Source organism: Exophiala xenobiotica (assembly GCF_000835505.1).
Source record: "Exophiala xenobiotica strain CBS 118157 unplaced genomic scaffold supercont1.1, whole genome shotgun sequence".
NCBI lineage: Eukaryota > Fungi > Ascomycota > Eurotiomycetes > Chaetothyriales > Herpotrichiellaceae > Exophiala > Exophiala xenobiotica.
In genome coordinates this window covers 2,318,253-2,342,700 of record NW_013562494.1, presented here as the reverse complement: position 1 = coordinate 2,342,700, position 24,448 = coordinate 2,318,253, and the positions used below count along the sequence as shown (strand labels likewise).

Genomic DNA, 24,448 nt, shown 5'->3' with positions numbered 1-24,448 from the left:
TGATCACGGAGTATGCCATTCAAGATGGGAGAAACCGAATGCGACAATGGGATCTGCAGCCAGAGGACCCGAACAGGGCAATTTCTACTCCTGGACAGTAGTTGGATATCCTGATGTCCTCAATCTAACGTTTTGAGATGTGGAAGGGGCAGTTGGAGGGGATTTTCCGGATAGAGTCTCCTCCCACCTGGGTGTCTCCAGGGGTTGGTCCAGTAGTCACATTAGACTCCTCGCTAGTTAGAGCTTAGACCCGGATAGCATCACTAGCCCTGTCGATCCCGATGTTAGAGCTCCGGTGTGACGACTAACTCCGACAAGTAAAGCTCTGTACAGGATTTCCGTCTAGCCATCCAGTGCTAGCGACTCTTGCTGCATAGTACGCACTAGTAGCAAGGATACACTAGCGGAAATCCTCGGAACAGCTATCCATGTAGACCAGGACGAGCACTTGTACTTGGATATGTACTACCGTGATACGAGTACGGCTGTAAGGGTCGGCAGTGACGAGGAGTGACAGCCTTGCCAATCGAGCTCGACCGTTTCAACATGCACACCGTAGACTGCCTGCATGCCAACTCTTTAGTCGTGATTAGGAGCCGGGTCTCTTAGAAATCTCACCCCCACTAGCCATGAAACCATCATACGGCCCTTCACGTGCAGTTTTCCGTGTCAAGATTGGTCTGGTCTGGTCTGGTCTGGTCTGACTCCTTGTCCCGCGCTTGAGGCTCATCATCGTTTAAGGGCGCCCGCATGGGTGATCCTGCGTTGCTTTACCAAAGTACATAGCCTGCCCTGGCTCAATGTCAAACGCTAGACCGCCTGTGCTTGATGCATGGGCTCCCATGCAGGAATGATCTGCACGGCATGCTGGGCCGCTACCAGGGACCGTTTCTATCCATTACTTCCTATTCCGGTGGTTAGTCGTCTCAACAAAATTTACTCTTGCACAAGGCGACGCTTTCCTTGATACTCGTACGACTACTGTTCATTGACCGTCTAGACCAAGGGTTGGTTCCATAAATTAATGCAAGGCTGCATTATTGTACAAGTAACACAAAACAATGTCAGACCGGGAAACAAGCGAGGAACAATCCTTCCTCCTCTCGAATACCTTTTCCTGTTACGGCTAGAAGACAGCGTTCCCGGGCGTTGACAATGCCTGCGAACCAAAACGGCACCTCATTGCCAGACCACATCACATCAGCTCCTTTCGGGCCATACTCCGTATGTGACGATAAATCTTTTGGTCCAGAAACTAGCCCACTCATAACGGAGTACGGAATACTGTGTGAGAAATATTGGCAAGCCGGGACCGATCTGTGAGCTCAAATGCAGAGGGGGGCAGAACAGAGTGGATTCAGATCATTGCTCACCAGCGTCTTGTTGGTACTGTAATGCTTTCTGAACAACGGGAATCTGCCTGCCAAGCGCATTCAAGGGTGTGTACGCAGGATTCGCATTGAGGTGTGAGCGGGTTGATTAAGCCTCAGAGTCCTCTCCGGTTCAGGGTGACTGTTGCAACTTAGGTACTCCATAGGCCTGTGGATGAGCCCTACAGTCTAGACAGCTTGTCAGATTCTGTACTTTTCGGAGCAAGCTCAGAGAATGTCCGTCAAGTCAGCCCCGACAAGTCCACCGAGAAGCATACTGGCAGTGGTGACCGTGGGAAGATGGAGTCACGCGTGTAAGTCGTAATACCTTTTACACATTGTCTACTGCACGTTGCCATAAAACGCTCGTTACTGACTCCCAGGGGAACAGTCCCGATACTGGAGGTGTGCCGAGTCCTTCACTCTCGTGGACATGAGATCCGGCTCGCGTGTTGCGAAGGTTCGCAGAGCACCATGATGGAAAAGTATCCTTTCATCTCTCGAGTCGATGCAATTGCGCGCTGCATCACGCCCGTAGAGGACGAAGTCTACCACCATCTCCTGGAGGACAGCGACGTCAGGGACAGCAAAGGCCGCGCGGACATGCTCAAGGTCCTGCAATTCATGGAAGGCTTCTGGGTCGAGGCACACAGGTCTCTCGACGGCCTTGTCCAACAACACCAAGATCGGCCTGACCTCATATTCGGCGATGTTCTCGACCTCCAAGCCTGCAAGGACGTTGCGGACAGGTATTCGATCCCTCTGGCGACCATGCATCCTCAAGTCCCATTCAACCTTGAATCTCCCAGCTACATGCCAGGCATCCCCGGGTTCCAACTGGAATGCCTCACCAGTGAGCACGCCTCGATATTGGATCGAATCTACGAGCAGGTGTTTGCCGTCAAGATGCTCTTTTCACTTCGGCACCATATCTTATGGCGCAGACGTCTACGTAGAGAAGCAGGGCTGCCAGCTGCAGGACTGGTCCGGAAGCCGAGTCATCTGTACCTCATCAACGCGTTTTTCGGCTTGGACGTGCCCAGGGCGTTGCCACCACTGGTGGTCCCGGTCGGACCGATCCTCTACGAAGACTATCCTGCTTTGGATGCAGGGACGGCAAACTTTCTCAACTCGCATCAGAAGGTGGTCTTCATTGCTTTCGGCACTCATGTGAGCATGGGCGGTGAACGCTTCATCAAGATCGCCCGAGGCGTTCAGGCTGCTTTGGCGTCTGGACACGTCGATGGCGTCCTGTGGGCCATCAAGAGAGGAGGAAAGCAGGTCGACACCACCTTGGCTCTTGGGCCCGAGATCCACGAAATCTTGCAAGACGGTACTACTACTAGTAACACGCACTGGAGACTTCTGCCATGGGCTCCTCAGCGCGCTATCCTCGACCATCCATCCACCGTGGCCTTCATCTCACATTGCGGATCCAGCTCGGTGTATGAAAGTGTCTTTCACGGTGTCCCCGTACTGGGCATGCCCATCTTCAACGACCAGTTCAAACACGAAAAGTGTCTGCGTGCCGCAGGCGTTGGTCTGGGGCTTGACAAAAACAGCTTCACTCCCGCCGAACTATGCGATAAGCTTGCCACACTGGTCAACGACCCTGATGGCACCGTCAAAAGGAACTGCGTAAGGCTGAAAAGGATTGCTGCCATCCAAAGTAAGAAAAAGACATATGCTGCTGATCTGATCGAGGAGTTGATGTATGACCATGAGCTGAGATCTGACTGGAATGAGCACGACGATGAGTGGAAGACGAGTGGACAAAGCGAGACGGACAGTTCGAGAAGGAGCAGACGTGAGCTCAGACCTGCACATCTACAGACGGCTGACGCGAGGATGTCATTCTGGAAAGCTCAGAACTACGATCTGCTTTTCGTATATGCCCTTGTTGTACTTGGTCCAGCGGTCGTTGTTCGCACTGCGTGGAAGCTGCTGTCACGCACAATTTGAAGTATTTGCTATGTGCTCCAGGACTTGAATATGACATAAACTCGAATTTCATGTCCTCGCTTATCTCATTCATGCCACCATTACCTATACCACCTTCACATGCACGCCTATTGCAGAATCCGGCTTTCGCAAATATGGACGGCTCAACCTGTCTTGTTATCCCCTGATGGGTTGTCCGTCACATGAGCATCTGTCGTTGCGGCAGTGGGATTGTGATTTTCCGTATCAGCGGTGCGATTTCGCCGAAGTCTACCAAGCAAAGTGCCGCTTCCCCAAGCAGATTCAGCCCCCTCGCGAGCCCTAACACTATGCTCGGGCCGTAGCAAGGTTCCTGGATTGAAAGGAACAAATATACCGACACAGACCACCATCAAAGCGGCATCCAGCGCCAGGAAGAACCGCTCATGCCGAGAGAGGTAACCTAGCCAGCCTTCTGCGAGCTGGGCTGTCCGGTATACGCATCGAATGTATAGAGATATGAAGCTGAGAAGCATCGACCCCAACAGGACCACCTCATGCCTTGGCCAAGTCTGCTTGAAGGACCGGACGATGAAACCCAGAAAACAACCGAAGAAGACGGTCATTGCCGCCAGTTGGAATCCGAGCCCAGCGACGACGACATGAGTGCCCTTTTCCGGATCACCCTGCGTATCGAACTCGTGGGAGGCAATGGCTGCGCCTGCGGCTTGAATGAGCAGGGCAATGACATCGCAGGTGCAGAAGATGTAGAGATAGAGTCGTGGCGGGATCAGCGAATATTGAGCCCCTCTCTGGACACTGAGTTGTGCCAACATGACAAAGAGCGCAGCGGTGAAGAAGACTGGCGAGATGACCAAGGTGACGATTTGCATCAGGAAGGCGGACTGATTGTAAGGGCATTGCGATGACCAGGTGCGACCTGCCCAGCCGATGAGCTCCCCAAGGGCTCCCGTGGCCAGCAAGTAGTTCGCCCATCGTCGGTTGAGGACGCTGTAAAGACAATGCGCAGCAAGTGCGAGGCTGAAGAGAACGCAATAAGTGATTCCGGCTGCCAGGCTGGGTTTATAGCCATAGCTGGGCAGGAGTGCGGGATTGTAGGCTATACAGCCCTCGAGGACTTCGTCAGGTATGGGCTTTGCGTTTGCCATTGAGAATGCCGAGAACAGAGGGAATCTTCACAAGGTGTTCAACAACTGGGTGAGGTCGATGCAGATTTCGAAAAGCTGCCTGTGGAAGTGGTGGAGGGGAAAAATCAATGTCCGCCTCCTTGAGGGCTCCCAACCGCTCTCCCAAGGCAAATCCTTGCCCGGGATCAATCATCAACCTTCTCACCGTGTCGTCCCAGTGTGGGGAGTCATCTGACGCAACGAGCAGCAGCTGAGCATCAGCGGAGTCAATGTCGACCATCAGATTTCGTTGCCAAGTTCGACTTATCTTCCCCTCCTACTCATCCCACTTGGAAGAGCAATCTAAGCAAACCGGTTTCACGGCCTAGCCTATCAGGGTACTGGGGGGCCTCACCAGCCCGTAGGAGCTCCCAAGGCAAAGGACAGCGGGGTTCAGCCTTCGTTCTGCATATCATAGTGGCACCAACTCCGGATGAACTACTGTGGTATACATGGGTCAGGACTTGGTAGATCAGGGCCCCCATGCCCAAGCTAGCGAGCCCCACTCAAGCTGGCACTGTACATGGTATAAGTCTGTAACGTAGTCAAGCGTCGTTCTGGTAATAGCTGTCATTCAACGGTTGGCCTGCACTTGTAATGTCAATACATATAGTATTTTGCTCATTCATTTTTTTGTCCTGCTGCCGTGCCAGGAATCCTTCCAAGCCATGGGCCCCTGCTCCCGGACGTTGAGCCCGAATGGTCTGAAAACGTGCAAGGTGAGAGCGCATTGGCAATCTCGCAGGCACACTATCGCAGATGGAGACTCCCTGGTTATCACAAATGTTAGCTCCATCAAGAGTGGATGGAGAGCTTTGAGACACCGCCAGCTCCTCAGAAGGTACCAGGGTGCAGATATCCCGCCTCGATCAAAGACGAAGGGAGGTGCAAGACGAGCGACCGCGGAAGGGAGGATCGTGATCGTCTGCTGCTGACCAAAGAGGGCAGCCACCTCTCACCATTCACTTGTCAGTAGGTCAGTCCGTTGGCACGTCTCGTGAAGTATTTATCCTTGTCTTTGTAGTGCTTGACCCTTTCCTCCCACCCTTCTCCAAGAGTACAGGTGTCAGGAGCAGTCTTCACACCGCCCAGGATGTCATCAAAGCATATCCTCTTCTTTGGGGACGAGGTGGTGTCGCCCTTACCTGCTATCCAGAATTTGTATCGTCAAGCCAGATCATCCATCACTATTCAACGCTTCCTGTTCGAAGCCGCAAGAGTAGTCAAGCTGGAAGTTGGCAAACTCCAAGCGGAACAGCGTGAACGTTGGCCCGATTTCGACACGATCATTGATCTTGCGGAGAAATGGGCACGGGAAGAGCTGCCCGGAGGGGCAGTAAACATGACGCTGGTCTGCATATGCCGTCTGGGAGAGCTCCTGATGTATATCGCTCCCTCACTGTACTGTATTGAAAGTTGCTGATTGTCCCCTTTCCAGGTATGCCCTCTTGGAACCAGAGCTGTTGGCGACCAACAGGAAAGAGGTCCACATGCTGGGCCTGTGTACGGGGTTGTTGCCGGCAGCCGCAGCATCAGTCGCTCGCAGTGCAGCAGAGCTGTTTGACCTGTCTCTGATCATCCTTGCACTGATCGTGCGCTGCGCGGCTCAAATCTCACAGCGTTCGAGGAGCATTGAGGATGCGCCACGGACAAGCACCTGGGGTTACCTCGTTACTTCCATGCCTGCTGACAGACAACAAGAACTGATCGAAAAGTTCCATGCAGATCAGGTACAGTAATTGTCCCAAAGACCATGCTCTCCCTCGTTCCTGACATTGGTCAGCGTATACCTGGACATCGCTCAGCATACCTCAGCGTGATCGCTGATCCATGGACCACACTCACTGGCCCTCCATCGACACTGCAGCATATGTTCGCAAGCTGCCCAGAGCTAGCTGCGGCACCTCATTTGTCACTTCCAATCGAGGCTGCTGTTCATGCGCCTCATCTCCCAGCATTGGATTTTGACTTCATCATCGGCTCGTCGGCTTTTCATGATCGACAACCTTCGCCTAATGCCACCATTATAAGCACTTCTTCTTTGGAGCCTTACGAATGTCAAACTCTGAGAGATTTGCTACACCAGATGCTCGTAGACATATCTCAAAACACATTGCAAGTCAGCAGCGCCATGCAAACAGCTTTGACTTTGTCAGAGAAAGCCCGCATCGATATAACAATAATCGGCCCTACCACGCAGACAGCCTTGCTCAAAAAGCTGACGGACACGACTGGAGCGGTCTACAGCATACGTGAGGCAGCGGAACTAGCCAAAGCCCTCCCCAGTGACCGTCCTGGTTGCCAGGACATTGCCATTATAGGATATTCCGGAAGATTTCCCGGAGGTGAAGACATGGAGGAACTCTGGAACACGATCCACGAAGCAAAAGATCTCCATACTGAGGTACGTGCTCTCTGTTATCGGTTCCGACTTCGGCGTGCTGACCACATTTTTTGCAGATTCCAAGTTCTCGTTTCGACCTGAACGAGTACTATGACCCATCCGGGTCGAAGAAGAACTCGATTTCCACCAAATATGGTTGCTTTCTAAAGAACCCCGGAGAATTCGACTGTCGTCTGTTCAATCTGTCACCCCGGGAAGCCCTTCAGATGGACCCAATGCAACGGCTCTTCCTGATGGCGACCTATGAAGCCCTGGAAAAGGCTGGTCAGGCACCATATGGCGAGCTACCGCAAGGAGGTCGACGGGTCGCAGCTTTCTTCGGTCAGACTGCGGATGATCAAAAAGAAATCAACAACAACGAGGGAACTGACATCTACTACGTGCCCGGAGTCGCACGAGCATTCTTCCCCGGTCGGATCAACCATCACTTCAAGTGGACCGGCCCATCCTTCAGCGTCGACTCAGCGTGTGCTTCAAGCTGCTCAGCTGTGCTTCTGGCATCGTCCGAGTTGAATGCCGGTACCTGTGACATGGCAGTCGTTGGTGGCGGTTCCATCCTATCCTCACCACGACCGTACTCTGGCCTGAGCAAAGGTGGCTTCCTGTCCTCCACTGGTGGTTGCAAGACGTTCCATGCCGATGCAGACGGTTATTGCCGTGGTGAGGGCATCGGGGTCGTTGTCCTAAAGCGCCTAGAGGATGCTCAGCAAAGCAACGACAACATTTGCGCTGTCATTCGAGCAGGTGCCAGAAACGCCAACGCTGGCGCCGTGTCCATCACTCACCCCGACTCAGGGGCCCAGGAGCGCTTGTACCGCCAGATCTTGCAGCAAGGATGTCTGCAACCAAACGACATCTCTTATGTAGAGTTTCACGGCACGGCCACACAAGCCGGGGATACTGCAGAAATGACCTCCGTTGCTAATGTATTGGGAAAGGATCGATCGAGTGGACTACCACCTTTGTATGTTGGGTCGATGAAAGCAAACTTGGGCCATGGCGAAGCAGTAAGTGGGACCTTCCCTACTATCAACACGGGAACACTGGCTGACCCTGACTCACCTTGTGCAGGCCGCAGGTGTGACCGCACTCATCAAGTGTTGCCTCATGCTTCAAAAGGATGAAATCCCTCCCCAAGTCGGCATGCCAGCCAGATTGAACGCCAACTATCCACAATTGGAAAAGTTGAACATCCAAATTCCGCATGAGTCTGTGGCCTTCGACGCCAGCGCCACGAGTGACGGCGTACGCAGAATCTTGCTGAACAACTTCGATGCGGCGGTAAGTTCGAAACGGTAATCCTTCTCGCATATAAAGGCTGACTTCTGTGACCAGGGTGGCAATGCAAGTCTGCTCATTGAGGATGCACCAGCGAGGCCAGGTAAAGAACAAGATCCTCGTCGACATCATATCGTCACGCTTTCCGCCCGGAGCAGCGTCGCCTTGGAAAAGGCGAAGCAGCGGCTTGTTGCATTCTTATCAGAGAATGTCGTGAGCATTGCTGATGTGGCGTACACGACCACAGTACGCCGAGGCCACGATCTGTTCCGAAGTGCATATGTCAGTTCTTCTGCCGACGACTTGCTTGAGCTCGTCAAGGCGGACAGTGCTGCCGAGACCAAGCGCATCGGTGACAAGGTCAGAACAGTATTCCTTTTCACAGGACAAGGCTCACAATACCCCGGTATGGGGAAGAATTTGTTCCGACTGTGTCGCACTTTCCGCGAATACATTCTAGCATGCCAGACACAGGCTGTGTTCCTAGGGTTTCCTCCTTTTGTTGACCTGATTGCCGACGACTCGACCAACACCAATTCCAGATCATCCGTGGAAATCCAGCTTGCCATTGTGTCGCTCGAGATTGCTCTAGCAAAGACCTGGAAGTCATGGGGCATTTCACCTGCTGTCGTGGTGGGCCATAGCCTCGGCGAGTACGCTGCGCTGTGCGTCGCCGGCGTGTTGTCGTTGAGCGACACGCTTTACCTTGTCGGACACCGTGCCACTCTGGTCGAAAAGCATTGCTCTAGCGGGACTTACGGAATGCTATCAGTCAGGCTGGGAGTCGCCGAGCTTGAAGGCAGGTTGGCCACCAGCTCCGCGGCTTGCGAGATATCTTGCATCAACAGTCCTGCTAGTACGGTGGTCAGTGGGCCGTTGAAAACTATCAAAGCCTTCAGCGAGGATTGTGATAGGGCTGGAATCAAGGCTGATCTGCTGAAGAATGCCTATGGATTCCACTCTGCTCAAATGGACGCCATCTTGAGAGAATTCGAGACCATCGCCGCCAGCGTTGTCTTCAACAAGCCGTTGATACCTGTCGCATCGACACTTGAGGGCAAAATTGTGCTAGATGCGGGCACGTTCTCGAGCGGTTACATGGTTAGGCAAATGCGACAGCCTGTAAATTTCCTGGCTGCAATCAATGCTTGTCAGAATGCCGAGCTACTCGGCACAGAGGCTCTGTGGCTCGAGGTTGGTCCCAGCCCTGTCTGCCTCGGGCTGGCATCTGCCTGCGTGGACATATCGTCGTCGCAACGCATGGTTTCCCTCAAGCCTCGAGAGGACAACTTCAAAACCATTTCCACATCGTTGCGTACAGCATACACTCGTGGTATCGACATTGATTGGAAAGCCTTCCACGGGGACCATGCCGAGACTCTCAGTCTCCTGAGTCTTCCCACATATGCCTTCGATGTCAAAGATTACTGGACACCATTCAAGGAACCGGTACTGACGTTGGTGGACGAGGACCAAGGCCGTGACGGTTCGAGTAACCAAAGCATCAAGATTCAAGGCTTTCCCACAACGACGCTTCAGCGTGTAGAAACAGAAACCCTGTCGGCGACCAGTTTGGCTGTTGAGTTTGCGTCTAGGGTAGCCGAGCCGAATTTGCTTGCTGTGGTGCAAGGGCATGTCGTGAATGGAAAGGCAATCTGTCCAAGCAGTGTATTCGCCGACATGGCGTATACGGCTGGAAGATATATTCACCAAAAGCTACATCCAGGGACGTCCATCCCTCCGATGTCAATGGAAGACCTTACCGTCACCCAGGCACTGACATTGGCTGGGTCAGGAGCAGACCAGACCATCCGGGTCAGTGCGGTGGCCTCCGCGGAGGCCAACTGGACTGTCACAATCACTTTCCATTCCCAGAACAAAAGGCAGTCACAAGATCACGGTGGCTGTGTCATCCGATATGGCGATGCGGCTGAATGGCTGGAGTCCTGGAACGATACTGCCTATCTCGTCCGCAGCCGCATCGAGTCGATCAGAGATTCGGCACGGACAGGCAAGGCCCAAAGACTCTCGCGACGATATGTGTACAAGCTCTTTAACAACATCGTCACTTACAGCGACCAGTATCAAGGCATGAGCGAAGTCATTCTGGGTCCTGAAGATGAAGGTGTTGCGGTAGTCAACTTCAACCCCGTTCCAAACGGAGCCAAGTTTACTTGTGCTCCGTACTGGATTGACCCCTTGGCTCAGTTGGCGGGTTTCTTGCTCAACGGAAGCGTGGACACTCCTGATGACATTGCATACTTCTCTGCCGGTGTGAAAAGTATGCGAATGGTAGGAGAGCTTTCGGAGAAGAAAACGTACCTCAGTTACGTTCGCATGAGACAATCTCGTCACAAGGGCATTCTGACTGGTGATGTCTACATCTTCGACGACGACAACATAGTAGGCGTTCTGGGTGGAGTCATGTTCCAGAGAATGCCAAAGAGGATCTTGCACTCTCTTCTCTTCGGCCACTCTCACGACACTCCGAAACCTGTCATTCATACGCAGGGCAAAGCCTTCCCGACATCCTCTTCGCCGTCCGAAGAAGACACCTCGCCTGACTCCTACTACAATTCCTCCGGTACCGTCACGACTAGTGTGGCTACTCCGTGGTCGTCGGACTCGGAAGTACCAGTGTCTTCGGCTGCCACTTCAGATGTTGGCGCCTTGGATGTGGAGAGCATTTTCACTCTGGCTCTCGAGACTATAGCCCGAGAGACCGGATACCCTGTGGAGGACATGCAGGAAGACACTGTTTTCGAGGACATGGGTGTTGATTCTTTGATGAGTGTGGCCATCATCGACGCCATCAAGAAGAGCACCAACATCTCTGTCCCTGCCGCATTCTTCACGGTGCACCGAACGGTTGGGGCGATGAGAAAAGCATTGTCCGAGATGGTAGAGCCGATACCCTTGGAGGAACCCACAGTGTCGAAGCCAGATCAAGGCGACCTCAAGCCAACCAAGACCCCTGCGCCTGCCGAAAATAAGCATGATAATCCGCCATTTTCGGTGTCGAGCGTCGCACAACCCGAACCACGCTCTACAATTCCTTCCCGGAGACCTGAAACAGTGGCAGAGCCACAGCGACAAATGCCGGCGACAGAGAAAGCGGCACCAAAAGCAGAAGTTGTTCCAGCAGCAAAGAAGTACTCCAGCAATGTAGTCTTGCTCCAAGGCCGGCCATCATCAGGACAGACCCCATTGTTCCTCCTTGTCGACGGCGCCGGCAGTAGCACGGCTTATCTGCATTTACCCTTCTTCCCCACCAAGCTTCCCGTCTACGCTCTTGAGTCACCGTTCCTTCACTGTCCAATAGAATACACCATTTCAATCCACGAAATCGCGCAGCTTTTTGTCGAAGCCATCCGGAAGACGCAGTCTAAAGGCCCTTATATGCTTGGGGGTTGGTCAGCTGGCTCCGCATACGCATATGAAGCCGCACGCATCTTGATCGATGGGGGCGAAACAGTCCTCGGTCTGATACTCCTGGACATGCGTGTGCCAAGACCAATGCCCGATGGTCTGGAGCTGACAATGGATATTCTGGACCAGGTCGGGTTGACGGCGGGCATCAAGCGGGCCGGAAAGGCCTTTGGAGCCATATCAGACATGCTGAGGCAACATTTGCTCAGCACCGTGAAGCAGCTCATGGTGTACAATGCTCAGCCGATGCCTGAGGGCAAAAGACCGCTAAAAACGGTGATAATATGGGCAAAGAAAGGCATGATCGACGTGATCAAAGAGCAAGGCCTGGAGATTCCAGAGTGGGCACAGGAAATCGAGGAAATGGACGGAAACGTTATGGAAGACGAGGGACTCGGTCTGGTCGGTTGGTTCTATGGAAAGAGAACCGATTTCGGGCCCAACGGATGGGACAAACTCCTGGGTGATGTCGAGACTCATGTCGTGGAAGGCGCAGATCATTTCAGTTTGGTGAGTCCGCCCATTGTCCGCGAGACCGCCAGAATCATGCAGGAGGCAGTCGCAGCTTTCACAAGCAAAGCGTAAACAGATTTTGAGCTATTCAGAGAGGTTGGATGTTGAGACAAGCAAGATTGTGGTTATAGTTATTAGGCATCGTAGTGGTGGTGGTGGGTAGAGATCAAGTTGGTGGCTATCAAAATGGCATTTTGCTATGAAAACGCGTTTTGCTCGCGGCCACGCGCTGGCGCGCGTGGTTTGGCCCTATCACTTGTGATTGGCGCAAATTTCCGACTTACGGAGGAAACTATTAGCCACGGCTAGTGAGGGCTTCCACGGGCAGCTTATGTTGCTGACGTGCTTCATGCTTGACCGTATGTTTTTATGGTGGACCATACGAGCTCAATGAACGCGTTCGGACGCGTCGTCGCCAACCGAGATACCGTCAAGAACCACCATTGAAATCCTCTCGACAGCGCTGCAGTATGGCCTCTACGACGGAGACAGAAGCGGAGGCATTACAGAAGGTAAGCGAATGATGATCCGACCGGTCAAACTGTGGTCGAACTGGAACGGGACTTCCAAATCCTATCGTTCTCACATTTGGCCGGCTGGATGCAAGTAAGAATGACTTCTCATGTCGACGAAACGCTGATCTTACCACTCCATAGAAACTTCGCTCTGCTCTTTGGTTCCAAATAGGCAAGATAGTCGACGAAGAAAGCATCAACCTTGGCGTCAATGCAACGCCGCAGTTCATTGGAAGTCTGATGGAATTGGTCTGGGCCCAGATTGGTATTCTTCCCCCAAGCTCATGCTAGCGTTGTAGATTACTGACCCCAGATGCCAGGAAATGCCGCCATTGATCTCGAGTCCTTTGCCAAACATGCAGGAAGAAGCACGATCAAGACAGACGATGTTATGCTCTTGACCCGGAGGAACGAAGGGTTGGAGACATTACTTCGAAAAGAGCTAAGAAAGCTGGAACAAGAGAAAAACGAGAAAGACAAGCCCAAATAAGTCGTCAATCAAGAGTACACCACTATGCGGATCGTTCAGCGCCAGGAAAGCCCAGGAGGCTGAAGCTCCACATCCCCCAGGTTCGCGCCACATCGAATTCCCACTACTTGAGCATACGCCATATCATTATGAGACAATCGCACAACTTTTTGGACTGGATCGAGCGCTGGCATGGAGAATCATCTCTGCTATTCTCGTTCCCTTGCGGCACAATCCTCTTCACCTTGCTCGGCAATTGCTATCTCGGTGTCACGCCAGTGGACCGGACAGGATGGAATCAAATCTCATTGATTCTAGGGATGATTTGCCACTCTATATATGCCCGACCGACAACAAGCGCAGCTTCAACTCAGTGCGTTTCTCCGAATGGAAAAGGCTTCTGCCGACCACCTCTTGCATTTTCCGATCACCTCAGTCAAGATCATTTTGACCTCGAGGTCTTGTGCGAACGTTTGCTCATGGCAGCCTCATGCTCGGAGCTCTACCCGAACTTCGCCTCAAAAGCTGTCAAAGGAGGCCTAACGGCAGCCCTAGCTTGATCGAGGTTCTTCCTTGATCCATGTAAGCTTTGAACCGGGCTTCTCATCCAATCTGGGCGAGGCCTCGACAAGGCCACTGAATATGCATAGTGGGAGGGCATCGGATCTTTCGGCGAGCGCTTCAGCAAGCGCAGCTGTCGACTGTTCATCTGATGGTCTGCTGCTGGTCCGGGGCACCTGTGACGAGCTCTGGGAAGAGCCGCACTGATCTCTGGGGGAGGATGAGGAAGAAGTGGAGGGTGATTGTGGCTTCTTGCAGCTGTGGTGAGAATCCATCTTTCTTCTTCTGCCAATCTCTTCTCTTTGTTCACTTGGCTACGAGCGTAGTATTGAGCCTTGTCTGGTTTTGCAATAGTGGCAGAAGTGGCCTAGAAGGGCAAAGGCTACCGAGGGTCGTATGGCACGTGTGAGCGTCAAGATGCTGCAGACACAGCGTTTGTCTATGGTTGGGAGAGAAACGGAGCCAGGATGAGTACCAAACGACGGAGCCTCTGCACAAATATATAGAGTATCTTGACGTATGTTTCGACTCTATACGACGGCAATACCATGCCATTGTATCTCTGCATCGTATGGCTGTGGCAACATCGCTTGTCACTGATGTAACGAGCCAACTCTACCTTTAGTTGGATGGATGGAAGGGCCATTTCCACATATCGGTCAGCTAAATCATCAGGACCCTTGGCAATGACTGGTCCCGATCGTGACAGCTAGTAGATCCTTGAAGCAATAGCTCGATGGTGAATCATCTAGGAATAGGATTGTTCGACTGTACCACAGTCATCTTTCAAGACGTGATGGTACAATCGAGGTATCGATCACGAGGCTGACGAGGCTGACGAGGCTGAAGGGCACAAGTTATGATTGGTCAAGCTTGTTGAACTGGACGCTAAACTGGGAATGGAAAAGACATATTGTCACAACCTGTGCAGCTGCTGCACCACGTTCTTTCTTTCTTCCACCACTCTCAAATCACACGCACGGACGATCAAGCCAGAAAGCCGCATCAGCCTTGCGAGATTTGAATGCTCCAGCCTGAGAATTCTTGTTGCGGGTGCTAGCTCCACCCAGAAAGACCACTCAGTCAGCTCGTGTAATGTCTCCGAAAGAGGAACAGCTTCAGCCGTTGTCCAAGATTCAGTATCTGGATTGGCTACCTAGGCAGCTACGGCGTACTCTGTGTGGGTACATACCTAGGTAGCGTATGGTAGGTGAGCTGAGGGGCCTATTTTCCCTCGGTGATAAAGTAAACGACAAGCTTCAGAAGAGGTCCGGCTACCTCACCACTCCAGCTCCTCTGCGACTGCATTCACTGCACATCTTGGCATGTGAACAAAATGAGCTGCGAAAGCGACAACTTCACTGGCGGCCTTGGAGGGTTACAAGCCTACAAGACCATGACCGCGCAAACGACATCATGTCTCTCCGATTTGGCCCATCACTGGGTTGCCGCGTGGGGTCGGGGATCATATTTAGATATATCACTTCTCATGTCATTGACAATCTTTCACTCCTCCCAAACACCGACAAAGAGCGTAACAACAAGACTTACACAAGAAACACTCATCACAGCACAGCATGGCCGATACAGAGCGAACCGCTAACGACAGTGGTCAACACACTGCAAGAGATCAGGATGTCGCTCCTGCTTGGAAACCATCGGGACATGAGTGGGCCATAATGTTGACGCTCGCCATCATTTCATTGATGGTCAGTCTTGATGCGACTGTCATCATCACCTCTTTGTCCGTATGTATTCCGTCTTCCAGGCCTGACTCTTCTGTGTGCGGACACTGACTTGCTATTCTAGACAATCATCCAGGCTCTTAAGACAGACACCACGCAAGGGCTGTGGATTGGCACGTCCTACCTCCTCACATGCGCGGTGACAATGCCATTTACGGCTGCACTGAGCGACATCGTTGGCCGGTCTCGCTGTCTCTTTGCTTCGTTGATATTCTTCACCGTCGGTACCATCCTATGCGCGGCGGCCCATAACATCAGTGTCATGCTTGCCGGTCGCTCCATTCAAGGCATTGGCGGTGGTGGGGTCATCGTCCTCTCGCTTGTGATATTCACCGACATCGTCCCCTTGAGATCCCGTCCGCAATACGTGGGAATCTTGTAAGTCGACCAGTCAATGCTTTCTTGGTCATGATCTAACCATGAGCCATTCACAGACAGGGAGCATGGGCAGTCGGAACGTGCGTTGGACCTCTCAGTAAGTCTGAATATCCTCCCTCGTACTTTTCGATGGCCACAGCCCTCATCATGACACGCTGTTTTGCTTTGTGTCCAGGAGTACTGACATGAAATCCCATCTAGTCGGCGGTGCTTTTGCAACCCCAACACTCTGGCGTGGAGTTTTCTACCTGATGTTTCCCTTCTGTGGTATCGGCTTGGTCTTCGTGCCTCTGTTCATTCGCCTCACGCCTCGCCGAGCGACATGGAGACAGATGCTCACCCGAGTCGACTGGGCCGGTGGCTTGCTCTTTATACCATCTGCTGCAGCTTTTCTCCTGGCAATATCTTGGGGAGGAACCGAACAGTCTTGGGCTAGTGCCCAGACCATCATCCCTCTGATTGCCGGATTCCTGGGACTCATTTGCACCGGGCTATATGAACAGTATCGCGCGACGGAGCCTTTCCTACCACACTCCCTGTTTCGCAATCCAACAGCATTTGCTATCTACGCTGGTGCTTTTGTCCAAGGACTTCTCGTGAGTTGCATCACCTTCTTGCACTGATCCGCACTCACGTATTAGCTTTACGGTCAACTCTACTACATCCCGTTCTTCCTCGAAACCGTCAAGCTCAAGTCGCCCATCCAAACCGGTGTCGGTCTGCTGGCCGTCATGCTCGCTCTCATCCCCACAGCGGTGGTTGTTGGCCGCCTCATCACCCGGACAGGTAGCTACCGCTGGGCAATCTGGATCGGCTGGGTTCTTACGACGCTGGCCACCGGCCTGACCACCCTATGGTCCGCTCATAGCTGGACGACCACCTGGGTACTCAGCCTAGTCACTCTTGGCATCGGACATGGTCTCCTCCTCAACGCTCTGAACTGCGCATCTCAAGCGGTCTGCAAGCCTGGTGACGAAGGCGCTGCAGCTGCAATGTACGCTTTCCTTCGCAGTTTCGGCATGGCTCTCGGCGTCGGCATAGGCGGTTCCGTGTTCCAAAATGTCATGAAGATCAGGCTGCGAGCTCTCCACCTGCCGACATCGATCCTTGGTACGCCTCAACGCGTTGCTGTCTATGCTTACGGATTTCACGGCGTCTTCGGCTTCTTCTGCGGACTGGCCGCTCTCGCAATGGCGGTTTCGTGCTTCATCAAACACTTTGAGATCAACAAGGAACTGGTTACTGAACATACCTTGGATACCAACAGTAGAATCGCTCTGACACTCGGCAGACTCAATCACAGTCGGACTCCAAGTCAATTCGGTAGTCTGGCCGAAAGTGTTCCTGAAGATCGTCGAGTTGGGTTTGCATAGGATGGCAGGAACGGCGGACGCTAAGTGCAAGAGCTTGGAGGGGAAGCAACGTATCGATGCACGATACCGCACATCAGTAGCACAGTCCAGTTCGCTGCGTGAGAGAGAGAGAGAGAAATAAAAGCGCATCCCATGCATAATTAAGACCATTGTTTGCTGTTTGGCAGGCACCAATCGCACTATTCTTTTCGCTTTGGGCCTACGATGGGATCATATCCCAGCACCCACGTCCACAAGGATCTTGACATGGTTCTCCTTGTCTTCGATCAGAGTCTTGAATCCCTCTTCTGCCACCTGATCCAACTTGATGGTCTTGGTGATCATGCCTTCTGGTTTCATAGCCCCTGTCCATTATTGATTAGCACACGAGACTGACCGTCAGCCGAAGAGGCGAACTGAGAACGACTTACCCGTTGAAATTGCATTGATGACGGCCTCGAAATCGCCCAGGGCATAAGTTGCGCTGTAAGATGTCAGTCAATCAGTCAGTCAGTCATCCATCCCGTGCCCGGTTTTCCTTCAGGAGGGGTTGATTGCTCAGTAGTTCAGTAGTAGACTTACACTCCCATATACGCTCTTTCTCTGAAGACGACATCATTCATCTGCAGCGCCGCCCTCTTCTCCCACACGGCAATATTGACCAACGTCCCTCTAGCCTTGATTGCCTTGAACGCACTGTCCACGGCAAGCTGCACGCCGGCGGCGTCGAAGCCGACATCCGCGCCCTCGCCATCCGTCAATCGATCGACTTCCGCGACGACATCGACGGCCGTCGGGTCAATCACATGATGGGCGCCGAACTGTTTGGCGAACTGCCTCCTCCGGCCACTCACCTCGCTCACGATGATCCTTTGACACCCCTTGCCAGCCAGCGCCTGGACGACGGCCAGGCCGATCGGCCCACCGCCCAGGACGAGCGCGGCATCACCGTCCTTGTACGGCGAAATGTCGACCGCATGCCAGCCCACGGCGAGCGGCTCGATCAGCGCGCCGACCTCCAGCGAGATGTTGTCCGGTAAGGGTTTGACGCAGCTCGCGGGGACGACCATGTGTTCGCACAGGCCGCCGCCCCAACCGCTGAGGCCGACGAAGCCGTTCTGATCGCAGCAGTTGACCAATCCGCGCTTGCATGCGCGACAGTCGCCGTCGTAGATGGTCGGCTGCACGCACACGCGGTCGCCGGGCTTGACGTGCTCGACCCCCGCGCCGACTTCCTCGACGATGCCCGAGAACTCGTGGCCCAGCGTCAGGGGTAGTGTCTCGCCCGTGATCGGGTGCGGGTGGTTCTCTTGCGGGATCAAGTTGGCCCCGCCGAGGTACTCGTGCAGGTCGGAGCCGCAGATGCCGCAGAACTTGGGCGAGATCTTGACGTGGCCTGGTTTGACGTCCGGGACGGGGATTTTGTCCAGACGGATGTCGCGTTGCCCGTGGAAGCGGACGGCGTTCATGGTTGACATGGTCGCGGGGCCGAGTTAGTAATAATTTGGTTGCTTGTCCGCGCTGAGTAGGAGGAACAGTTGAAGAGATGGCAAGTCAATACTATAGGGTTTCGTATTCTGGAAGAGGCGCTGCACAAGATGAGAGAAGACGAAGCAATATCATGTACTGTACTCATATGATGTGGGAAAGGAGGAAGAAGAACTACGCCAACGAGGTGCGGAAAGACTGCTCGACTGTCTCATCCGCGTGAAGCTCTCCAAGCGGGCAACAAGCGCCTCATACAACCACCCATCCACTCCGCTCTGCATTTGCCCGAACTAACTGTGGTAAGACGGTCACCTACGGGGCTCTTCTGTCATACCATGGTCTTGCCCCGCTTGAACGCTCGCAAGATAACTCGACAACACCTTAAAACGGGCATTCCGGGTCCTCCACTGGCAGGCACCTAGCAGGTGGTGCATGGAGTGATCAACTCTTTCGGCTTGCTAGATCAGGAAGTCCGAGGAGCAAAGTGAGGGGCAGATGAGGGAGATGGAGAAGGGAGAAAGTGAGGAGGCCAAGGAACTTCGGTTCACACTATTCCGGACTAACGCACTAAATCTGGGGAAGCTGACACAAGAGGAAGGTATGCCGAGGTAAGATAGCCTCGCTGATCATGCCATGGGCCTTTTGGCATTCGACTCTTCCCAAATGCCGGAAATACCATCACTACATTTAGGTAGGTAGGTCACTAGGTGCAAGGGAGATCCATCAATGGGGCTGAAGTCCGAAACGGCGCTAACGGGGCTTTGGACCAGGGACCTCCTCTCGTCCGCGGTAGTCCCTTCTCTACCTAGGTAGTCTTCGCCTCACTGATGCTTTTTACGCCCGCTCCCTACCCCAACCTAAGCTGCTGCCAGACTTAACAGACACCATCCATGATGGGTAGCAAACCGATCGAGACCTGCATGTTCTTCGTGGATGACTCCAACATATGGATCGAGGCCCAAAAGTTCGCAGCCTCGGGCAATAGCCACATGCCCAAACTGACAGACAGCGACCGCGACCCGCGTCTCAGAATTGACATCGGGAAATTGATCGATACGCTCCGCAACGACCGCAGCCAAGGTCCTTCGTTTCTTTATGGCTCCCGCCCACCGCCTAACGATTCAGTGTGGAAAGCGTTTGAGAAGTTCAAGTTCCAGACCAAGATCTACGATCGCGCCCATGGTAAAGAGAAGGAGGTGGATAATTCCATGGCAACGGACCTGAGCTCTAAAGCCACCGAACTCAGCATCAGGGCCGAGTATGACTTGAGGTACAAAGAGCAAAAAGCCAATACGACGTTTGTCGCCATCACTGGAGACCGCGACCTGCTCCCGCCAATCAAGAAAGTGCTGGAATCTGACATCCGAGTGGAGCTCTGGGCCTGGTAGTCGGGAATCTCGGCAGAGTACTTGAAGCTGAATCACGACAACGCTCTGCTATCGGTACACTTTATGAACTGGATATTCGACAAGATTTCCTTCACCAATTTCTGCTCTACCCGACAGAGCAAGGCCAAGCAAATTGATCCTGGCCAATCGATCGTGCTCTGCGAGTTTGCTGACCCGGGCGGGCATAACCTCGAATCTTCCGTGCACGAGCAGCTCCTTCAGTTGGGCCGCTTGTTCTACACTACTCTGTCCAAAACAGGAGCGGAGGTGTTTGTGGAGTTTCCGAAGGTAAGGAACATTGAGGCTATGGTCCTCGAGGCACGAGGGCTGTTTAAGGAGATGTTGACAGTACTGTCATGGCCCGAATACGCAAGTCGTTTCAATGAGGACTTCCCAGCCATGGTCGAAACTATCAATATGTATGCGCCGTTGGAGGATGATAATGGCCAATACTCCACCGATGTCACAGCGAAAGAAGAACACGAACCTGTCGAACGCAAGGCTAAGCCGTCCAGTACCGCCGAACCCGTGGGTGGACATGGCGAAAACGAGGAGATACAAGGTCTCACTGATCCCGACGACAACGACGGCTGGCAAACGGTGGCTCGATCCGACCTGAGAAAAGACCATCGTCGCGGCATACGCCAAACTCAACAATGTTCTGACCGCGTCCGCTGCAAGAAAAGAGGCGAGTGTGGTTACCGCCATAGTGACGAGGAGCGGGACCTGTTTCGGGACTATCCGGATTTGGATTTCCAGAAGTGGAAAACGAAGAAGTGCAATCGTGCCTACTGTCCCTATGGGTATGGGAAACGATGTCCATTTGTCCATGCGCAGGACGAAGCATGGTGCCTTCGGTGCCGCCATGAGGGTCACTATACTGAAGAGTGCCGGTATAGAAGTTAGAACTTGGTAGGGGAGCTGCCGCGACCTACCGACATTTGGCAAATCATCCGGTCAGAGCGGCCATCAACACTGCCGGGATTGACACTCCAACAGCCGGCCAGTCGCGCGGTGGGTCAATATCTCACCGTAGCGCAACCAAATTGCGTGGTGGGCTAGCTCATTGGACAGTAAGCCAGCCTCGTCCAGGGTACCTGTGAACGTGACTTGAACTTGAAGCTCCCAACAACATCTCTCTGACCACCCTCGCCCCAGTTGTACAGGCAGAAACTAGCATCGCGGAGGACTGGCTCGACTCCGAGGCGGTCACATATCTTCCAGAAAGGGCTCTGACAGTGCCAAAGGGAATGAGTTTTCTCGTGGTAGCAGTGATAATAGCCATCGATCACAAACACCCGCCGAACGTATTGCCCTCTGCCACTCCGCCTGACCATGGAGTACTAGATGCCTAGTCGAGGGGCAGGTTTAGTCGAGGCCTGATTAGGCTGGTCCAAGGCGTCGGTGTGGTGCTCAGGGGACCGCTCGGTGATGCTCAAGCCAAAGGCTCAGTTAAAGCTCGGGTTAAAGTGGCCTTCGTTCACCCACTTGGATCAAACCGTAAATGGCAATTACTGTAGGTTCTTCTCCAGTAATCCAGGTACCTACCAAGCTATACGGAGCAGGTACGTAGGATATTCAAATTTCCCCCAAGTCTCTCTACCTCGCTCTATAGCTACATTAATCAAGGTTCAAGCAGTTTGCGCATAAGCCAACGGCTGCCTCGGCACCCAGACTCCTCCTAACCCAATCAATCTGTCCTTCAATACGGCACCTTCTGTCCTGATCCCCAATCTGTTGACGGGCATTCGATCCATCTGTCTCTGTGTGTTCTGTCTAAAATCGATGTAGCGTTCGCTCACGGACCGACTCGACGCGGCAGATTTGTCGCGCTCCAAAGTCGCCTCAGCTGTCCACGCAGGTCGATTCAGGCTTGCCGTCGTGACTGCAATGTCTTTGTAGATATCGAACTGCATCGATTCGACATCTGGCTCCTCATCTGGACTCTGCTCATGCAGTGCACGCAAGTAACCCATCAGTAGCACCGATATCTTAGCGTCAAAGAGCTGAACGCCCTGAAAATCGTGCAGCAGATACACTCGGGCGCTGTTCTTGTGCAAAACTGTCCTCCTCCTGTCCGGGTCTGGCGAAATGAAAATAATGGCTTTGAGCCAATCATCGGAAATGTTCGTCTCGACTGCGGGCTTCCTGGACAGAGTGACTGCTGCCCAGCCGAAAAAGACGCCCTTGTACCGCATCAGGGTGTCTTCAGGCACCCCCATCAAATTGGCAGTCGGCACGTTCAACATTGCTTTGCTTCGTCCCGTGCCTGGTACCACCTTGCCGTGGAATCGTACGGGAAATGGCGCCACTGGACCTGAAGGAGGTCCTACGATGTCCGGTCGCTGTAAGGCGTCGTATGCTACTTGTTGGACGGGATCGTAAGAGGCTTGACGAGCGCCGTCGTACTGCTGATTGATATCGTCAATTTTGTCTGGTACTCCACTTTGATCGTAGGCATAGCTCGCTGCTTCCTGTACGCCAAAACTCGGCTGGTATATCTGTGATATCTGATCTGTGACGGTTGACCGAGCTTGGTCAGCGAGTGGTGTCAACGTAGCTGACATTATATTGTTGCCGATGATCTGGCCTATCTTGATGCCTGCCTCAAGTGGCATCGTCTTGAGTGAGGCACCTCGAATCGAGCTAAACTCAGTCGTTGACGAGGCGAGTCGAAAGACCGGACTTCCACAAAGCACTTTCTTGCCTTCAGCAGTGCATAGGACCACTCTCAGATAGCCATCGTCAGCATCACAGGGAATGCGAAGGACATCGGTCTCCCGGACGCGATGGGAACGGATCTCTTTGGGCGCCTTCTTCAGGAATTTCTTGATGTCCCTCTGCCATGCCCGTTCATCGGTAGGATTCAGCTGCTCAGGGGTAGCTTTGACAGTGGGTGTCACTTCGATCCATGTGCTTCGGGCGCCTAGCAATCCGCCAATCTTGAGGCCGGTTTTGCCAGAGAATCCTTTGCGCTGTAGCCACAGTGTCCGGTCCGCTGGTAGCTCTCTGTCAGAGAAGATAGTGATTGCCAGATTTGTACTGGAACCATTATAGTAGACCAAGCCATGGGAGTGGCGCAGAATGGAGTAGTGTTTTGTAGACTCGTATGGGTGAGCTATGAGACCACCAGCAAAATGTCGGACATCTTCTAACGCTGCCTTGAATTTCGATGATGTCGCAGATGTCGGTGTGGTAGGGGTAAGAGGAGGGGTTGGGGCAGAAGTTATAGCAGGACTTGGCTGGCTGAAGTCCGTTGAATAACTGCTCGGCGACTGGACGAGTCCTGGGGGTGAGTCCAGTGACATTGCCTGGAGAACAGCAGCCTGTTCGTCCACTGATATACCATCGGCCGGTGAGGCATGGTGATTACGATCATCGGTTTGAACTGCTGGGAGCCGCGGCCGCCTGCTGCTTTCCGCCTCAGATAGGTTTGTGGAACGCTTTGATAATGGCATGATGATTGTCGAGGAAATATTCGACAGTGGACTCGATTCAAAGCAGCTCAGCCGATAGATCGCGGTGGCCTTGCCCGATGCCGCATCTTCACATCCATGTCGAACATGAGCACGAAACTGATCAACCTCTTAAGATCCTTGCGAGCCGGAATGCAAGGACATTGCAAGGTAGCAGCCAGATTTCCCAGGGTATCAAGAAGAGGAGGATGGTAAGTTTCGTTCCGATTCCTTAATAAGTCGAAGCCAAAGCAGCGGAAGCACCGGCCCCTAAGTACCAAGCTCAGGCTAGCCGAGGATCCTTCCACGCCTAATGGCGCCTATTGCGGACTATGGTATAGGCGGTATTATCCACTATCCCACTCAAAAATCTCGCGAGTTGCTCTAAGTACGAAGCTCGTCCTCTCAATTATCACACCCATGATTCAAGTTCTCTATCATGCACTGTCACCACCCGAGTGACTACCCGCGACGATGGAAAAGCTGACATCCCGCTCTGGGAAGGGAATCTATCATGCTGCCGCTGAGACGCTCTGGAATCTGTATATCCGTCACCTCAGACACAATACTGAGATGTACCACAAGTCATACCGGAAATTTGCGGTGGACGTCGGGCCTGCTTGTTACGTCTGAAGACCACGTATGTACTGAACAGACCAAGGATTGTGGACATCACGCCGAAGATGATGCCGACTATTGCGTCGGAAGACAAACCAGTGTTTGCCATTTCTAGGTATGTCTAAACGGTTTGTGTAAGCTTGAAGACCTTCATAAAAGCTCGAGCGAGGCTGGCATACCGAGTGTCAATTGAGGCTCAACGGAGGAAGTCTAGGCCGAGGATGATGGCTGGCTGAATGGTGGAAGGTACCCAGCAAAGATGGGTTTTCCAAAACACCCTCTTGCTGGTTTGCAATTACCTTGCTTCCTCGATATATACATCGTGCCTGCCAGCTGTCACCGTGAGTACCATGATGCTGCACCGTGATGCTCTTCGGA

The 24,448-nt window shown here is 53.1% G+C and overlaps 9 protein-coding genes across 9 annotated transcripts; 6 read left to right on the top strand and 3 right to left on the bottom strand.

The window, feature by feature from the left end:
* The first annotated feature begins 1,069 nt into the window (after nt 1-1,069).
* Nucleotides 1,070-3,407, top strand: PV05_00908 (uncharacterized protein). Its single transcript, XM_013465839.1, has 2 exons — nt 1,070-1,684; nt 1,762-3,407. The coding sequence occupies exons 1-2, from the start codon at nt 1,606-1,608 to the stop codon at nt 3,330-3,332; spliced, it is 1,650 nt and encodes a 549-aa protein (XP_013321293.1). The 5' UTR covers nt 1,070-1,605; the 3' UTR covers nt 3,333-3,407.
* On the bottom strand, nt 3,208-4,547 carry PV05_00907 (uncharacterized protein). The gene has a single exon (XM_013465838.1). It carries the CDS (start codon nt 4,457-4,459, stop codon nt 3,476-3,478), a length of 984 nt encoding a protein of 327 aa, XP_013321292.1. The 5' UTR covers nt 4,460-4,547; the 3' UTR covers nt 3,208-3,475.
* Nucleotides 4,548-5,322: 775 nt separating this feature from the next.
* On the top strand, nt 5,323-12,309 carry PV05_00906 (uncharacterized protein). Its single transcript, XM_013465837.1, has 6 exons — nt 5,323-5,860; nt 5,916-6,207; nt 6,261-6,881; nt 6,938-7,888; nt 7,953-8,162; nt 8,217-12,309. The coding sequence occupies exons 1-6, from the start codon at nt 5,571-5,573 to the stop codon at nt 12,171-12,173; spliced, it is 6,321 nt and encodes a 2,106-aa protein (XP_013321291.1). The 5' UTR covers nt 5,323-5,570; the 3' UTR covers nt 12,174-12,309.
* Nucleotides 12,310-12,571: 262 nt separating this feature from the next.
* On the top strand, nt 12,572-13,106 carry PV05_00905 (uncharacterized protein; the record flags this gene model as incomplete). The annotated part of the gene is made up of 3 exons (XM_013465836.1): nt 12,572-12,613; nt 12,758-12,881; nt 12,937-13,106. 3 exons carry the CDS (start codon nt 12,572-12,574, stop codon nt 13,104-13,106), a joined length of 336 nt encoding a protein of 111 aa, XP_013321290.1.
* Nucleotides 13,107-15,055: 1,949 nt separating this feature from the next.
* PV05_00904 (uncharacterized protein) lies at nt 15,056-17,225 on the top strand. The gene is made up of 5 exons (XM_013465835.1): nt 15,056-15,394; nt 15,456-15,769; nt 15,826-15,866; nt 15,971-16,365; nt 16,411-17,225. Exons 1-5 carry the CDS (start codon nt 15,224-15,226, stop codon nt 17,140-17,142), a joined length of 1,653 nt encoding a protein of 550 aa, XP_013321289.1. The 5' UTR covers nt 15,056-15,223; the 3' UTR covers nt 17,143-17,225.
* On the bottom strand, nt 17,222-18,808 carry PV05_00903 (chlorophyll synthesis pathway protein BchC). The gene is made up of 3 exons (XM_013465834.1): nt 17,704-18,808; nt 17,553-17,605; nt 17,222-17,486 (listed from the first exon to the last, which is right to left on the bottom strand). The coding sequence occupies exons 1-3, from the start codon at nt 18,597-18,599 to the stop codon at nt 17,353-17,355; spliced, it is 1,083 nt and encodes a 360-aa protein (XP_013321288.1). The 5' UTR covers nt 18,600-18,808; the 3' UTR covers nt 17,222-17,352.
* Nucleotides 18,809-19,502: 694 nt separating this feature from the next.
* Nucleotides 19,503-19,997, top strand: PV05_00902 (uncharacterized protein; the record flags this gene model as incomplete). Its single annotated transcript, XM_013465833.1, has 1 exon — nt 19,503-19,997. One exon carries the CDS (start codon nt 19,503-19,505, stop codon nt 19,995-19,997), a length of 495 nt encoding a protein of 164 aa, XP_013321287.1.
* A 63-nt stretch (nt 19,998-20,060) lies between these two features.
* PV05_00901 (uncharacterized protein) lies at nt 20,061-20,903 on the top strand (the record flags this gene model as incomplete). Its single annotated transcript, XM_013465832.1, has 1 exon — nt 20,061-20,903. The coding sequence occupies one exon, from the start codon at nt 20,061-20,063 to the stop codon at nt 20,901-20,903; it is 843 nt and encodes a 280-aa protein (XP_013321286.1).
* A 577-nt stretch (nt 20,904-21,480) lies between these two features.
* PV05_00900 (uncharacterized protein) lies at nt 21,481-23,641 on the bottom strand. Its single transcript, XM_013465831.1, has one exon. The coding sequence runs from the start codon at nt 23,453-23,455 to the stop codon at nt 21,629-21,631; it is 1,827 nt and encodes a 608-aa protein (XP_013321285.1). The 5' UTR covers nt 23,456-23,641; the 3' UTR covers nt 21,481-21,628.
* Nucleotides 23,642-24,448: the final 807 nt, after the last annotated feature.

What these genes read in the sequence shown, in the direction of transcription:
- PV05_00904 (XM_013465835.1), top strand. Translation starts at nt 15,224, where the DNA reads ATGGCCGATACAGAGCGAACCGCTAACGACAGTGGTCAACACACTGCA. An exon ending in CCGCAATACGTGGGAATCTT is followed by an intron (nt 15,770 to 15,825) that starts GTAAGTCGACCA and finishes AGCCATTCACAG; the next exon opens with ACAGGGAGCATGGGCAGTCG. An exon ending in AACGTGCGTTGGACCTCTCA is followed by an intron (nt 15,867 to 15,970) that starts GTAAGTCTGAAT and finishes AATCCCATCTAG; the next exon opens with TCGGCGGTGCTTTTGCAACC.
- PV05_00908 (XM_013465839.1), top strand. Translation starts at nt 1,606, where the DNA reads ATGTCCGTCAAGTCAGCCCCGACAAGTCCACCGAGAAGCATACTGGCA. An exon ending in GGGAAGATGGAGTCACGCGT is followed by an intron (nt 1,685 to 1,761) that starts GTAAGTCGTAAT and finishes CCAGGGGAACAG; the next exon opens with TCCCGATACTGGAGGTGTGC.
- PV05_00907 (XM_013465838.1), bottom strand. Translation starts at nt 4,459, where the DNA reads ATGGCAAACGCAAAGCCCATACCTGACGAAGTCCTCGAGGGCTGTATA.
- PV05_00903 (XM_013465834.1), bottom strand. Translation starts at nt 18,599, where the DNA reads ATGTCAACCATGAACGCCGTCCGCTTCCACGGGCAACGCGACATCCGT. An exon ending in GAAAGAGCGTATATGGGAGT is followed by an intron (nt 17,606 to 17,703) that starts GTAAGTCTACTA and finishes GACATCTTACAG; the next exon opens with CGCAACTTATGCCCTGGGCG. An exon ending in CATCAATGCAATTTCAACGG is followed by an intron (nt 17,487 to 17,552) that starts GTAAGTCGTTCT and finishes AATAATGGACAG; the next exon opens with GGGCTATGAAACCAGAAGGC.
- PV05_00906 (XM_013465837.1), top strand. Translation starts at nt 5,571, where the DNA reads ATGTCATCAAAGCATATCCTCTTCTTTGGGGACGAGGTGGTGTCGCCC. An exon ending in CGTCTGGGAGAGCTCCTGAT is followed by an intron (nt 5,861 to 5,915) that starts GTATATCGCTCC and finishes TCCCCTTTCCAG; the next exon opens with GTATGCCCTCTTGGAACCAG. An exon ending in TGAACAACTTCGATGCGGCG is followed by an intron (nt 8,163 to 8,216) that starts GTAAGTTCGAAA and finishes TTCTGTGACCAG; the next exon opens with GGTGGCAATGCAAGTCTGCT.
- PV05_00900 (XM_013465831.1), bottom strand. Translation starts at nt 23,455, where the DNA reads ATGCCATTATCAAAGCGTTCCACAAACCTATCTGAGGCGGAAAGCAGC.